At 44.4% G+C, this 17,682-nt stretch overlaps 1 protein-coding gene across 1 annotated transcript in view; it reads right to left on the bottom strand.

The window, feature by feature from the left end:
- Positions 1-17,682, bottom strand: part of yap1 (Yes1 associated transcriptional regulator) — a 103,860-nt gene continuing 86,178 nt past the window's right edge. Inside the window, exons 6-8 of the mRNA XM_036965163.1 lie at positions 9,088-9,221; positions 722-834; positions 1-458 (exon numbers count right to left, since the gene is read on the bottom strand). Of these exons, the coding sequence (XP_036821058.1) occupies positions 223-458; positions 722-834; positions 9,088-9,221 (483 nt within the window). The 3' untranslated portion in view covers positions 1-222. The remainder of the gene's footprint in view (positions 459-721; positions 835-9,087; positions 9,222-17,682) is intronic.

Raw genomic sequence — 17,682 nt, forward strand, 5'->3', positions numbered from 1 at the left:
TCTCCTCTCATCCCCTCTCATCTCATCCCTCTCCTCTCCTCTCATCTCCTCTCCTCTCTCCTATATACCAGTAGGTCAGAATATGCAGTTCCACTGTTCAAGTCCGATGGGGGGTCACAACACCCACCTCAGATGGGACTCAGAGGTTTGGGAACCCCCACTGTATACCGTATAAGGGTCCAGCGTGTTCTATAAATGTGTTATAACCATGTTATAACCATGTTATAACCATGTGAGGAAGCTCTCCTTGTCGATCTTTGTGGCGGCCAGGACTGACTCCATATCGTTCAGGATGTCGGAGCTAAGGGCTTCCTGGAGGCTAGGCATAAGCTCCTCCCCCTCCATGGCCATGTTGTCACTCTCCAGCGTGCCCAGGTCCACGTCCGTCCCCGGGATGGTGTCCAGGTAGTCAGGGAAACGGCTGGGCTGCGTCCCCATGGAGACCGGCAGGGCGTCCCCTAATGATGCCAAACAACGACATGGATGTGTTATGACGTGGTTAGAATGTATTACGTTATCAGCTTGTAGGTCCTATAATAATGAATTTATGCCCCAATAACTTCCCATATTGACCTCGACTAAATAGGTCTTTGTAACTCAACCTCGCTTGACAAAATAGAACTGTTGTCTAGACTTGGCGGAGATTGAGTCATCAGACTTTCCCCCTAAAGCGTCCTGGTCAGTAGTGGACTTGGTAGAACAAGGTGCTGTTTAGTCTCACCAGTGTCCATCTCGTCCACACTGTTGAGGAAGTCGTCGGGGGTACGGGGGACACTGTAGCTGCTCATACTCAGACCGCTGTCTGTGCTCTCATCCCTGGAGTGGTAGGTCCCACTGTGGACACAAGAGACAGGACACGGTCAAACTGTATGGCTCCACAATGTTATCTGGAGACATGGATGAAACCTATTTCTCTATTCAATCCATTTCAATCTGTATGAAGTGTTACAGTGTGATTGAAATTTAAAGGTAATGTTCACCCAAAATAGCGAAGACCGCATTCACGGTAAACACTGAGTATGTCAGTTCAGTCAGAAGGTACCTTTAAACACGGAGTATGTTGGCTCAGACCTAAACCTTCTCCTGTTCACTCAGACTTAAACCTTCTCCTGTTCACTCAGACTTAAACCTTCTCCTGTTCACTCAGACCTAAACCTTCTCCTGTCCATTCAGACTTAAACCTTCTCCTGTCCATTCAGACCTAAACCTTCTCCTGTTCACTCAGACTTAAACCTTCTCCTGTTCACTCAGACCTAAACCTTCTCCTGTCCATTCAGACTTAAACCTTCTCCTGTTCACTCAGACCTAAACCTTCTCCTGTTCACTCAGACTTAAACCTTCTCCTGTTCACTCAGACTTAAACCTTCTCCTGTTCACTCAGACCTAAACCTTCTCCTGTTCACTCAGACTTAAACCTTCTCCTGTTCACTCAGACTTAAACCTTCGCCTGTTCACTCAGACTTAAACCTTCTCCTGTTCACTCAGACTTAAACCTTCGCCTGTTCACTCAGATCTAAACCTTCTCCTGTTCACTCAGACTTAAACCTTCTCCTGTTCACTCAGACTTAAACCTTCTCCTGTTCACTCAGACCTAAACCTTCTCCTGTTCACTCAGACCGTAACCTTCTCCTGTCCATTCAGACCTAAACCTTCTCCTGTTAATTCAGACCTAAACCTTCTCCTGTCCACTCAGACTTAAACCTTCTCCTGTCCATTCAGACCTAAACCTTCTCCTGTCCACTCAGACCTAAACCTTCTCCTGTTCACTCAGACTTAAACCTTCTCCTGTCCATTCAGACCTAAACCTTCTCCTGTCCACTCAGACCTAAACCTTCTCCTGTCCATTCAGACCTAAACCTTCTCCTGTCCACTCAGACCTAAACCTTCTCCTGTCCACTCAGACCTAAACCTTCTCCTGTCCATTCAGACCTAAACCTCCTGTCCACTCAGACCTAAACCACTTTCCAAGAACAATCCCTACTATTCTCTACTGCCATGAGAGAGAGGAAGAGGGAGAGAAAGAGAGAGAGAGAAAGAGAGAGAGAGAAAGAGAGAGAGAGAGAGAGAGAGAGGAAGAGAGAGATAGAGAGGAAGAGAGAAAGAGAGAGGAAGAGAGGAGAAAGAGAGGAAGAGAGAGAGAGGAAGAGAGAGAGAGAGAGAGAGAGGAAGAGAGGAGAGAGAGAGAGAGAGAGGAAGAGAGAGAGGAAGAGAGAGAGGAAGAAAGGGAGAGAGAGGAAGAGAGAGAGAGAAAGAGAGCGAGAGAGAGAGAAGAGAGAGAGAGAGAGAGAGAGAAAGAGAGAGAGAGAGGAAGAGAGGAGAGAGAGAGGAGAGAGAGAGAGAGAGAGAGAGAGAGAGAGGAAGAGAGGGAGAGAGAGAGAGAGAAAGGAAGAGAGAGAGAGAGAAAGAGAGAGAGAGAGAGAGAGAGAGAGAGAGAGAGAGGAAGAGAGAGAGAGGAAGAGAGGAGAGAGAGAGAGAGTGACAGAGAGAGAGAGAGAGAGAGAGAGAGAAAGAGAGACAGAGAGAGAGAGAGAGAGAGAGAGAGAGAGAGAGAGAGAGAGAGAGAGAGAGAGAGAGAGAGAGAGAGAGAGAGAGAGAGAGAGGAAGAGAGGGAGAGAGAGAGAGAGAAAGGAAGAGAGAGAGAGAAAGAGAGAGAGAGAGAGAGAGAGAGAGAGAGAGAGGAAGAGAGAGAGAGGAAGAGAGGAGAGAGAGAGAGAGTGACAGAGATAACCAGCGAGGAAAAGACAGAGAGAAGGGGGAACATAGACAGAGAAAAGAAAGAGAAAGAGAGGGAGAGCTCTGACACTAATTAGCAGAGAAAAAGGCAGAGTAGCAGAGTAGAGACACGCCAGCATGAATGAGACTACTGTGAGAGAGGGGGAGGGGAGGCTGGGGAAAGAGAGGGGAGGGTAGTAGAGGGAGAAGAGGAGGTTAGTAGAGGGAGAAGAGGAGGGTCGTAGAGGGAGAAGAGGAGGGTAGTAGAGGGAGAAGAGGAGGGTAGTAGAGGGAGATGAGGAGGGTCGTAGAGGGAGAAGAGGAGGGTAGTAGTGGGAGAAGAGGAGGGTCGTAGAGGGAGAAGAGGAGGGTAGTAGAGGAAGAAGAGGGGAAAGAGAAGGGAGGGTAGTAGAGGGAGAAGAGGAGGTCAGTAGAGGGAGAAGAGGAGGGTAGTAGATGGAGAGTAGTAGATGGAGAAGAGGAGGGTAGTAGAGGGAGAAGAGTAGGGTAGTAGAGGGAGAAGAGGAGGGTCGTAGAGGGAGAAGAGGAGGGTAGTAGAGGAAGGATAGGGGAAAGAGAGGGGAGGGTAGTAGAGGGAGAAGAGGAGGTCAGTAGATGGAGAAGAGGAGGGTAGTAGATGGAGAAGAGGAGGGTAGTAGAGGGAGAAGAGGAGGGTCGTAGAGGGAGAAGAGGAGGGTAGTAGAGGAAGGATAGGGGAAAGAGAGGGGAGGTTAGTAGAGGGAGAAGAGGAGGTTAGTAGAGAGAGAAGAGGAGGGTCGTAGAGGGAGAAGAGGAGAGTCGTAGAGGGAGAAAAGGAGGGTCGTAGAGGGAGAAGAGGAGGATAGTAGATGGAGAAGAGGAGAATAGTAGAGGGAGAAGAGGAGGGTAGTAGAGGGACACGAGGAGGGTAGTAGAGGGAGAAGAGGAGGGTAGTAGAGGGAGAAGAGGAGGGTAGTAGAGGGAGAAGAGGAGGGTCGTAGAGGGAGAAGAGGAGGGTAGTAGATGGAGAGTAGTAGATGGAGAAGAGGAGGGTAGTAGAGGGAGAAGAGGAGGGTAGTAGAGGGAGAAGAGGAGGGTCGTAGAGGGAGAAGAGGAGGGTAGTAGAGGGAGAAGAGGAGGGTCGTAGAGGTAGAAGAGGAGGATAGTAGATGGAGAAGAGGAGAATAGTAGAGGGAGAAGAGGAGGGTAGTAGAGGGAGAAGAGGAGGGTAGTAGAGGGACACGAGGAGGGTAGTAGAGGGAGAAGAGGAGGGTCGTAGAGGGAGAAGAGGAGGGTAGTAGATGGAGAGTAGTAGATGGAGAAGAGGAGGGTAGTAGAGGGAGAAGAGGAGGGTAGTAGAGGGAGAAGAGGAGGGTAGTAGAGGGAGAAGAGGAGGGTCGTAGAGGTAGAAGAGGAGGGTCGTAGAGGTAGAAGAGGAGGGTCGTAGAGGTAGAAGAGGAGGGTCGTAGAGGTAGAAGAGGAGGGTCGTAGAGGTAGAAGAGGAGGATAGTAGAGGGAGTAGAGGTAGAAGAGGAGGGTCGTAGAGGTAGAAGAGGAGGGTCGTAGAGGTAGAAGAGGAGGATAGTAGAGGGAGTAGAGGAGGGTCGTAGAGGTAGAAGAGGAGGGTCGTAGAGGTAGAAGAGGAGGGTCGTAGAGGGAGAAGAGGAGGGTAGTAGAGGGAGAAGAGGAGGATAGTAGAGGGAGAAGAGGAGGGTCGTAGAGGTAGAAGAGGAGGGTCGTAGAGGTAGAAGAGGAGGGTCTTAGAGGTAGAAGAGGAGGGTCGTAGAGGTAGAAGAGGAGGATAGTAGAGGGAGTAGAGGTAGAAGAGGAGGGTCGTAGAGGTAGAAGAGGAGGGTCGTAGAAGTAGAAGAGGAGGATAGTAGAGGGAGTAGAGGAGGGTCGTAAAGGTAGAAGAGGAGGGTCGTAGAGGTAGAAGAGGAGAGTCGTAGAGGGAGAAGAGGGGGGTAGTAGAGGGAGAAGAGGAGGATAGTAGAGGGAGAAGAGGAGGGTCGTAGAGGTAGAAGAGGAGGGTCGTAGAGGTAGAAAAGGAGGGTCGTAGAGGTAGAAGAGGAGGGTCGTAGAGGTAAAAGAGGAAGGTCGTAGAGGTAGAAGAGGAGGGTCGTAGAGGGAGAAGAGGGGGGTAGTAGAGGGAGTAGAGGAGGGTCGTAGAGGGAGAAGAGGAGGATAGTAGATGGAGAAGAGGAGAATAGTAGAGGGAGTAGAGGAGGGTAGTAGAGGGAGAAGAGGAGGGTAGTAGAGGGACACGAGGAGGGTAGTAGAGGGAGAAGAGGAGGGTAGTAGAGGGAGAAGAGGAGGGTCATAGAGGGAGAAGAGGGGGGTCGTAGAGGGAGTAGAGGAGGGTCGTAGAGGTAGAAGAGGAGTGTCGTAGAGGTAGAAGAGGAGGGTCGTAGAGGTAAAAGAGGAGGGTCGTAGAGGTAGAAGAGGAGGGTCGTAGAGGGAGAAGAGGGGGGTAGTAGAGGGAGTAGAGGAGGGTCGTAGAGGTAGAAGAGGAGGGTCGTAGAGGTAGAAGAGGAGGGTAGTAGAGGTAGAAGAGGAGGGTCGTAGAGGGAGTAGAGGAGGGTCGTAGATGTAGAAGAGGAGGGTCGTAGAGGTAGAAGAGGAGGATAGTAGAGGGAGTAGAGGAGGATAGTAGAGGGAGTAGAGGAGGGTCGTAGAGGTAGAAGAGGGGGGTAGTAGAGGGAGAAGAGTCTGTCCTGTCTGCTGACTGGACCACATGTTCTCAGGGGCTGTTTGCTATTCAGCCTGGCCCTCATTGGCTGTTTGCTATTCCCCCTGGCCCTCATTGGCTGGCAGTCTATTCACCCTGGCTCTCAATGGCTGGCTGTGAGGAACAGAGGCTAAAGGGCTAACCTCCATGTGTCTTGTTATAAGCCTTGGTCTTTCCATGTATATTTCCAGGTTGGACGTTAGCACGTGGGGCGCCCCGATTGTTTTCACCTCCTTAGTCAGTAAGGGAATATGGCAATCCAAAAGCAGTAGTCAAAGACTACCGGGCGGCAGGTAGCCCAGTGGTTAGAGTAGGTAGCCTAGTGGTTATAGGCAGGTAACCTAGTGGTTAGAGCAGGTATCCTAGTGGTTATAGGCAGGTGACCTAGTGGTTAGAGACAGGTATCCTAGTGGTTATAGGCAGGTAACCTAGTGGTTAGAGACAGGTAGCCCAGTGGTTAGAGCAGGTAGCCTAGTGGTTAGAGCAGGTAGCCTAGTGGTTATAGAGCAGGTAGCCTAGTGGTTAGAGACAGGTAGCCTAGTGGTTATAGGCAGGTAGCCCAGTGGTTAGAGCAGGTAGCCTAGTGGTTAGAGCAGGTAGCCTAGTGGTTATAGAGCAGGTAGCCTAGTGGTTAGAGGCAGGTAGCCTAGTGGTTAGAGCAGGTAGCCCAGTGGTTAGAGCAGGTAGCCTAGTGGTTAGAGCAGGTAGTCTAGTGGTTAGAGGCAGGTAGTCTAGTGGTTAGAGGCAGGTAGCCTAGTGGTTAGAGCAGGTAGCCCAGTGGTTAGAGCAGGTAGCCCAGTGGTTAGAGCAGGTAGCCCGGTGGTTAGAGCAGGTAGCCCAGTGGTTAGAGCAGGTAGCCCAGTGGTTAGAGCAGGTAGCCTAGTGGTTAGAGGCAGGTAGTCTCGTGGTTAGAGCAGGTAGCCCAGTGGTTAGAGCAGGTAGCCCAGTGGTTAGAGCAGGTAGCCTAGTGGTTAGAGGCAGGTAGCCTCGTGGTTAGAGCAGGTAGCCTAGTGGTTAGAGGCAGGTAGCCTAGTGGTTAGAGCAGGTAGCCCAGTGGTTAGAGCAGGTAGCCTAGTGGTTAGAGCAGGTAGCCTAGTGGTTAGAGGCAGGTAGCCTAGTGGTTAGAGCAGGTAGCCCAGTGGTTAGAGCAGGTAGCCTAGCTGTTAGAGCAGGTAGCCTAGTGGTTAGAGGCAGGTAGCCTAGTGGTTAGAGGCAGGTAGCCTAGTGGTTAGAGGTAGGTAGCCTAGTGGTTAGAGGCAGGTAGCCCAGTGGTTAGAGCAGGTAGCCTAGTGGTTAGAGCAGGTAGCCTAGTGGTTAGAGCAGGTAGCCCAGTGGTTAGAGCAGGTAGCCTAGTGGTTAGAGTAGGTAGCCTAGTGGTTAGAGTAGGTAGCCTAGTGGTTAGAGCAGGTAGCCTAGTGGTTAGAGTGTTGGACTAGTAACCGTAAGGTTGCTGGATCAAATCCCAGAGATGACAAGGTACAAATCTGTCGTTCTGCCCCTGAACAAGGCAGTTAACCCACTGTTCCCTGGTAGGCCGTCATTGAAAATAAGAATTTGTTCTTAACTGACTTGCCTGGTTAAATATATAGATATATATTTTTTAATACTGACTAACGAGGTGACAACCAGCACAGGTGTAACACATACTGACATACTGAAAAACCAAAGCCTCTACCAGTTTCCATTCCTATAGATCAATGTACCAGTTTCCATTCCTATAGATCAATGTACCAGTTTCCATTCCTATAGGTCAATGTACCAGTTTCCATCCCTATAGGTCAATGTACCAGTTTCCATTCCTATAGGTCAATGTACCAGTTTCCATTCCTATAGGTCAATGTACCAGTTTCCATCCCTATAGGTCAATGTACCAGTTTCCATTCCTATAGGTCAATGTACCAGTTTCCATTCCTATAGGTCAATGTACCAGTTTCCATTCCTATAGATCAATGTACCAGTTTCCATTCCTATAGGTCAATGTACCAGTTTCCATTCCTATAGGTCAATGTACCAGTTTCCATCCCTATAGGTCAATGTACCAGTTTCCATCCCTATAGGTCAATGTACCAGTTTCCATTCCTATAGGTCAATGTACCAGTTTCCATTCCTATAGGTCAATGTACCAGTTTCCATTCCTATAGGTCAATGTACCAGTTTCCATTCCTATAGGTCAATGTACCAGTTTCCATTCCTATAGGTCAATGTACCAGTTTCCATTCCTATAGGTCAATGTACCAGTTTCCATTCCTATAGGTCAATGTACCAGTTTCCATTCCTATAGGTCAATGTACCAGTTTCCATTCCTATAGATCAATGTACCAGTTTCCATCCCTATAGGTCAATGTACCAGTTTCCATCCCTATAGGTCAATGTACCAGTTTCCATTCCTATAGGTCAATGTACCAGTTTCCATTCCTATAGGTCAATGTACCAGTTTCCACCCCTATAGGTCAATGTACCAGTTTCCATTCCTATAGGTCAATGTACCAGTTTCCATTCCTATAGGTCAATGTACCAGTTTCCATCCCTATAGGTCAATGTACCAGTTTCCATCCCTATAGGTCAATGTACCAGTTTCCATTCCTATAGGTCAATGTACCAGTTTCCCATAAATGTGTTCAGTAAGTGGCTGAGTAAGTTGTACTGTTGTACTGTAAACGTGTACACTCATTGTCAATGCATCCAGCTCAGACATAATGCTAAAAGTGTTTTAACAACACGTGGCTGAATATATGAGAAACACCTTAACCATTCAGATACCGTTTAAAACCACTACAATCTGTAAATGTTTCATAAAAATAAAAATAAAAATGTATATAATTGGATTTGGCAAAATGTTCAGCTGCAGGGGAAATTCAATAATAAAATATAAAGATTAAAAATAAAGAATAAAGATTTAATATAAAGATATTTAGTAACTGCTTCTCCAATAGAAATCCCTGATTATCATTCAAAGTCATTATCATGGAATTGGGCTAATCTGATGCCATGTTTGAGCCTATGGGTTTAAAAACTCTGTGAAACTCCCTGTACTGCAGTACCGATCATGTCCACCAGATGTCGGTATTGTGCAGGCTCACTCTCTCAGCACAGCCCCCCCCCCCCCCCCCCCCCTGGTCTGAATGAGTCACTTCCATGTGAACAGGGTTAAGTTCAGAGAAATGCCTCTCAGGCAGCTCACACAGGGGCTCAAACTCCCCCCACCACAGCACTAGGCACACACACACACACAGTTCTGATAGGATACACACACACACACACTAGTCACTGTGCGTGTGTGTGTAAGAAAGGCAGAGACCCCAGAACCCAGAGTTTTTCCTACCTGCTCAGGTCACATTAGGTTACGGTAATCACGTTCCAAACTTCAAACAGGGATGATATCATCCACAACAATTTACTAATACTTCAAACACTATGACACAAATCATGACTAATGTTCTTTTCGGAGCTGTGTTTTTCCGGGTTAAGAATATCTAGAACATTCTGAGCCGGTTTTTCCAGACATAGATGTAGCGAAGACAAAGGTGTTTCTAGTGGGTCAGGCTAAATCTGTGTCTGGGAAACCGGCCCTCAGATAAACAGACACACCTGTTGAGGAAAGATGTCCTCCTTATGATACATGATAAGACCTGTTGAGGTAAGCTGTCATAACAACTGATAAGGCGTACCTGTTGAGGAATGGGTCGGAGCTGTTGGTTGTCATGGTTCTGGCGTCCTGGCCCATCCCAGGGGACGACACAGGGTTGGGAGTCCCCCCGTCCTGCTCCATACTGACAGGTAGTTGGGTCCTCAAAGCCAGCTCCTATGAACACACAGCACACACAGCACGGGTTAGTGGAAGTCAAGGAAACAAGTAAGAAACCTTGTCCAAGCCAGGGCAGGAGCCCATTTCCTGTTTCTGTACAGTGGACCAGAACGGCCCATAGGGCAGGAGTCCATCTCCTGTTTCTGTACAGTGGACCAGAACGGCCCATAGGGCAGGAGTCCATCTCCTGTTTCTGTACAGTGGACCAGAACGGCCCATAGGGCAGGAGTCCATCTCCTGTTTCTGTACAGTGGACCAGAACAGCCCATAGGGCAGGAGTCCATCTCCTGTTTCTGTACAGTGGACCAGAACGGCCCGTAGGGCAGGAGTCCATCTCCTGTTTCTGTAGAGTGAACCAGAACGGCCCGTAGGGCAGGAGCCCATTTCCTGTTTCTGTAGAGTGGACCAGAACGGCCCATAGGGCAGGAGTCCATCTCCTGTTTCTGTAGAGTGAACCAGAACGGCCCATAGGGCACATTTTGGACTGATATTATGTACAAATGTGTCAGCGTCACTTTAATGCTCCTACAATAGCTCAGAATACACCTCAGCCCAGCTTCCAGCTGAACACACCAATATGTGTTAGGGTTGAAATAACTAAGTCTCAGTCTGTGTGTGTGTGTGTGTGTGTGTGTGTGTGTGTGTGTGTGTGTGTGTGTGTGTGTGTGTGTGTGTGTGTGTGTGTGTGTGTGTGTGTGTGTGTGTGTGTGTGTGTGTGCGTGTGCGTGCGTGCCACCAAGTTCATTTGCTTTCTATCCACTGTATACAAAGTTAAATCTAGGATTAAACAGACATACACCGTTACACCATCACCTGAACTAGAGTAGGAGAGACAGAGAGAGACAGAGAGAGACAGAGAGAGACAGAGAGAGAGAGACAGTGGGAGAGAGACAGTGGACAGTGGGGGAGAGAGGCAGTGGAGAGAGAGAGAGAGAGAGACAGAGATAGAGAGAGGGAGAGAGAGAGGGAGAGAGAGAGAGAGACAGTGGACAGTGGGAGAGAGAGCGAGAGACAGTGAGAGAAAGAGACAGTGGGACAGACAGTGAGAGAGAGAGAGACAGTGAGAGAGAGACAGAGAGAGAGAGGGAGAGAGACAGTGGACAGTGGGAGAGAGAGAGACAGAGACAGTGAGAGAGACAGTGGGAGAGAGAGAGACAGAGACAGTGAGAGCGACAGTGGACAGTGGGAGAGAGACAGTGAGATAGTGGGGGGGGGAGAAAGACAGTGAAACAGAGGGGGAGAGAGAGAGAGAGACAGTGGGGGAGAGAGAGAGAGAGAGACAGAGAGAGTGGACAGTGGGGGGGAGAGAGAGAGACAGTGAGACAGAGAGAGAGAGAGAGAGAGAGAGAGAGAGAGAGAGAGGCAGAGACAGAGACAGTGTGAGAGAGAGTGGGGGAGAGAGAGAAAGACAGTTGGCGAGAGAGAGAGAGAGAGAGAGAGAGAGAGAGAGAGAGAGAGAGAGGCAGAGACAGAGACAGTGTGAGAGAGAGTGGGGGAGAGAGAGAAAGACAGTTGGCGAGAGAGAGAGAGAGAGAGAGAGAGAGAGAGAGAGAGAGAGAGAGAGAGAGAGAGAGGCAGAGACAGAGACAGTGTGAGAGAGAGTGGGGGAGAGAGAGAAAGACAGTTGGAGAGAGAGAGAGAGAGAGAGAGAGAGAGAGAGAGAGAGAGAGAGGGGGAGGGTACTGTAGGGAGGGTGGGCTGGGTAGGGAGGGTACTGTAGGGTGGGTGGGCTGGGTAGGGAGGGTACTGTAAGGAGGGTACTGTAGGGAGGGTACTGTAGGGAGGGTACTGTAGGGTGGGTATTGTATGGAGGGTACTGTAGGGTGGGTACTGTAGGGTGGGTACTGTAGGGAGGGTACTGTAGGGAGGGTACTGTAGAGAGGGTACTGTAGGGTGGGTACTGTAGGGTGGGTACTGTAGGGAGGGTACTGTAGAGAGGGTACTGTAGGGAGGGTACTGTAGGGAGGGTGGACAGGGTAGGGAGGGTACTGTAGGGAGGGTGGGCTGGGTAGGGAGGGTACTGTAGGGAGGGTACTGTAGGGTGGGTGGGCTGGGTAGGGAGGGTACTGTAGAGAGGGTACTGTAGGGTGGGTGGGCAGGGTACTGTAGGGAGGGTGGACAGGGTAGGGAGGGTACTGTAGGGAGGGTGGGCTGGGAAGGGAGGGTACTGTAGGGAGGGTACTGTAGGGTGGGTGGGCTGGGTAGGGAGGGTACTGTAGAGAGGGTACTGTAGGGTGGGTGGGCAGGGTACTGTAGGGTGGGTGGGCTGGGTACTGTAGGGTGGGTGGGCAGGGTACTGTAGGGTGGGTGGGCTGGGTAGGGAGGGTACTGTAGGGAGGGTACTGTAGGGAGGGTGGACAGGGTAGGGAGGGTACTGTAGGGTGGGTGGGCTGGGTAGTGAGGGTACTGTAGAGAGGGTACTGTAGGGTGGGTGGGCTGGGTAGTGAGGGTACTGTAGAGAGGGTGTACTGTAGGGTGGGTGGGCAGGGTACTGTAGGGTGGGTGGGCTGGGTTGGATTTAACAAGTGACATCAATAAGGGATCATAGCCTGGTCCGTCTGTGTTACCACTATACTATACAACTATACTATATTATACTATATTACTATACTGTATTTCAATACTATACCACTATACTATACCACTATACTATATTATACTTTATTATACTATACCACTATACTATATTATACTATACCACTATACTATAGTATACTATTCCACTATACTATACCACTATAGTATACTATTCCACTATATTATACTATGCCACTATACTATACCACTATATTATACTATATTATACTATACCACTATACTATATTATACTATACCACCATACTATGTTATACTATATTACTATACTATATTTCAATACTATATTATACTATACCACTATACTATACCACTATACTATATTATACTATACCACTATACTATAGTATTCTATTCCACTATACTATACCACTATAGTATACTATTCCACTATATTATACTATGCCACTATACTATACCACTATACTATACCACTATACTATACCACTATATTATACTATATTATACTATACCACGATACTATATTATACTATACCACTATACTATGTTATACTATATTATACTATACCACTATACTATATTATACGATACCACTGTACTATATTATACTATACCACTATACTATACTGCTATACTATATGATACTATACCACTATACTATGTTATACTATAACCCTATGCTATATGATACTATACCACTATACTATAGTATACTATACCACTATACTATAGTATACTATTCCACTATACTATATTATACTATACCACTATACTATATTATAATATATTACTAAACTATATTATACTATACCACTATACTATACAACTATACTATATTATACTATATTACACTATATTACTATACCACTATACTATACCACTATACTATATTATACTATACCACTATTCTATATTATACTATATTACTATACTATATTATACTATACCACTATACCACCATTCTATATTACACTATACTATATTATACTATACCACTATGCTATATTATACTATACCACCATACTATGTTATACTATATTACTATACTATATTTCAATACTATATTATACTATACCACTATACTATACCACTATACTATATTATACTATACCACTATACTATAGTATTCTATTCCACTATACTATACCACTATAGTATACTATTCCACTATATTATACTATACCACTATACTATATTATACTATACCACCATACTATGTTATACTATATTACTATACTATATTTCAATACTATATTATACTATACCACTATACTATACCACTATACTATATTATACTATACCACTATACTATAGTATTCTATTCCACTATACTATACCACTATAGTATACTATTCCACTATATTATACTATGCCACTATACTATACCACTATACTATACCACTATACTATACCACTATATTATACTATATTATACTATACCACGATACTATATTATACTATACCACTATACTATGTTATACTATATTATACTATACCACTATACTATATTATACGATACCACTGTACTATATTATACTATACCACTATACTATACTGCTATACTATATGATACTATACCACTATACTATGTTATACTATAACCCTATGCTATATGATACTATACCACTATACTATAGTATACTATACCACTATACTATAGTATACTATTCCACTATACTATATTATACTATACCACTATACTATATTATAATATATTACTAAACTATATTATACTATACCACTATACTATACAACTATACTATATTATACTATATTACACTATATTACTATACCACTATACTATACCACTATACTATATTATACTATACCACTATTCTATATTATACTATATTACTATACTATATTATACTATACCACTATACCACCATTCTATATTACACTATACTATATTATACTATACCACTATGCTATATTATACTATACCACTATACTATATTATACTATACCACTATACTATGTTATAATATATTACTAAACTATATTATACTATACCACTATACTATACAACGATACTATATTATACTATATTACTATACTATATTTCAATACTATATGCTACTATACCACTATACTATACCACTATACTATATTATACTATACCACTATACTATATTATACTATACCACTATACTATATTATACTATACCACTATACTATAGTATACTATTCCACTATACTATACCACTATAGTATACTATTCCACTATACTATACCACTATATTATACTATATTATACTATACCACTATACTATATTATACTATACCACTATACTATGTCATACTATATTATACTATATTACTATACTATATTTCAATACTATATTATACTATACCACTATATTATACTATACCACTATACTATATTATACTATACCACTATACTATAGTATACTATTCCACTATACTATACCACTATAGTATACTATTCCACTATATTATACTATGCCACTATACTATACCACTATACTATACCACTATATTATACTATATTATACTATACCACTATACTATATTATACTATACCACTATACTATGTTATACTATATTATACTATACCACTATACTATATTATACGATACCACTGTACTATATTATACTATACCACTATACTATACTGCTATACTATATGATACTATACTACTATACTATGCCACTATACCATAGTATACTATACCACTATAATATATTATACTTCACCACTATACTATACCGCTATACTATGTTATACTATAACCCTATGCTATATAATACTATACCACTATAGTATACTATACCACTATACTATAGTATACTATTCCACTATACTATACCACTATATTATACTATGCCACTATACTATAACACTATATTATACTATACCACTATACTATACCACTATACTATACCACTATAGTATACTACTCCACTATACTATACCACTATATTCTACTATGCCACTATACTATACCACTATAGTATACTATTCCACTATACTATACCACTATAGTATACTATTCCACTATACTATACCACTATATTATACCATGCCACTATACTATACCACTATATTCTACTATACCACTATACTATATTATACTATACCACCATACTATATTAAACTATATTATACTATACCACTATACTATACTGCTATACTATATGATACTATACCACTATGCTATATGATACTATACCACTATACCACTATACTATACCACTATACTATATGAAACTATACCACCATACTATATTATACTATATTCTACTATGCCACTATACTATACCACTATAGTATACTATTCCACTATACTATACCACTATAGTATACTATTCCACTATACTATACCACTATATTATACCATGCCACTATACTATACCACTATATTATACTATACCACTATACTATATTATACTATACCACCATACTATATTATACTACAGTATACTATACCACTATACTATACTGCTATACTATATGATACTATACCACCAGACTATATTATACTATACCACTATACTATATTCTACTATACCCCTATGCTATATGATACTATACCACTATACTCTAGTATACTATACCACTATACTATAGTATACTATTCCACTATACTATACCACTATAGTATACTATTCCACTATACTATACCACTATAGTATACTACTCCACTATACTACACCACTATATTATACTATGCCACTATACTGTGCCACAATACTATACCACTATACTATACTATACACCTATACTATACCACTATATTATACTATACCACTATACTATACCACTATACTATAACACTATATTATACTATACCACTATACTATACCACTATACTATAACACTATATTATACTATACCACTGTACTATAACACTATATTATACTATACCACTATACTATATTATACTATACCACCATACTATATTATACTATATTATACTATACCACTATACTATACTGCTATACTATATGATACTATACCACCAGACTATATTATACTATACCACTATACTATATTATACTATACCCCTATGCTATATGATACTATACCACTATACTCTAGTATACTATACCACTATATTATAGTATACTATTCCTGTCATGTACTGTCATGTTGTGTCTTGTTTCTGTCCTTTCCCTTCACCCTGTCTCCCTCTGCTGGTCGTTGTTAGGTTACCTTTTCTCCCCCTCTTTTCCCCAGCTGTGCCTTGTCTCCTCCTAACTACCTCGTCACCCCTTTTCCCACCTGTTCCCTTTTTCCCTCTGATTAGTCCTCTATATCTCTCTCTGTTTCTGCTCCTGTCTTTGTCGGATTCTTGTTTGTGTTGTTCATGCCTGAACCAGACTATCGTCATGTTTGCTGCAACCTTGTCCTGTCCTGTCGGAACCTGCCGGTCCATCTGAGCCTACGTTTTGTTTTGTTATTAAAGAAGCTCTGTTTACGTTAATTCGCTTTTGGGTCCTCATTCACGCACCGTAACAGAAGAATCCGACCAAGAATGGACCCAGCGACTTCGGATCCTCTCCACTCAGCCGTCGAGATCCAGGGAGCGATGCTAGGCAGACACAAGCAGGAATTGTCTGCTGCTCGGCATGCCGTTGAGACCCTGGCCACCCAAGTCTCCAACCTCACAGAACAGGTTCACCATCTCCGCCTCGATCCACCGGCCACTTCCAGGGCTTTCGAATCTCCGGAGCCCAGAATCAATAACCCGCCGTGTTACTCTGGGGAGCCCACTGAATGCCGCTCGTTCCTCACCCAGTGTGATATTGTGTTTTCTCTCCAGCCCAACACTTACTCCAGGAGCACTGCTCGTGTCGCCTACGTCATATCTCTCCTTACTGGACGGGCTCGTGAGTGGGGCACGGCAATCTGGGAGGCAAGGGCTGAGTGTACTAACCAGTATCAGGACTTTAAGGAGGAGATGATATGGGTTTTTGATCGATCTGTTTTTGGGGAGGAGGCTTCCAGGGCCCTGTCTTCCCTATGTCAGGGTAATCGATCCATAACAGACTACTCTATTGAGTTTCGCACTCTTGCTGCCTCCAGTGGCTGGAACGAGCCGGCTTTGCTCGCTCGTTTTCTGGAGGGTCTCCGCGCAGAGGTAAAGGATGAGATTCTCTCCCGGGAGGTTCCTTCCAGCGTGGATTCCTTGATTGAACTCGCTATTCGCATTGAGCGACGGGTTGATCTTCGTCACCGAGCTCGTGGAAAGGAGCTCGCGTTCTCCGTTGCCCCCCTCTCCGCATCACTACCATCTTCCTATGCCGGCTCGGGTGCTGAGCCTATGCAGCTGGGAGGTATCCGCATCTCGACTAAGGAGAGGGAACGGAGAATCACCAACCGCCTCTGTCTCTATTGCGGTTCTGCTGGTCATTTTGTCACTTCATGTCCAGTAAAAGCCAGAGCTCATCAGTAAGCGGAGGGCTACTGGTGAGCGCTACTACTCCTGTCTCTCCTTCAAGATCCTGCACTACCTTGTCGGTCCATCTACGCTGGACCGGTTCGTCAGCTTCCTGCAGTGCCTTAATAGACTCTGGGGCGGAGGGCTGTTTTATGGACGAGACCTGGGCTCGGGAACATGACATTCCTCTCAGACAGTTAAGGGAGTCCACGGCCTTGTTCGCCCTGGATGGTAGTCCTCTCCCCAGGATTCAGCGTGAGACGCTACCTTTAACCCTCACTGTTTCTGGTAATCATAGCAAAACCATTTCTTTTTTAATTTTTCGTTCACCTTTTACACCTGTTGTTTTGGGCCATCCCTGGCTAGTTTGTCATAATCCTTCCATTAATTGGTCTAGTAATTCTATCCTCTCCTGGAACGTCTCTTGTCATGTGAAATGTTTAATGTCTGCTATCCCTCCTGTTTCCTCTGTCTCTTCTTCACAGGAGGAGCCTGGT

This window comes from Oncorhynchus mykiss, chromosome 27, assembly GCF_013265735.2.
Source record: "Oncorhynchus mykiss isolate Arlee chromosome 27, USDA_OmykA_1.1, whole genome shotgun sequence".
Lineage (NCBI taxonomy): Eukaryota > Metazoa > Chordata > Actinopteri > Salmoniformes > Salmonidae > Oncorhynchus > Oncorhynchus mykiss.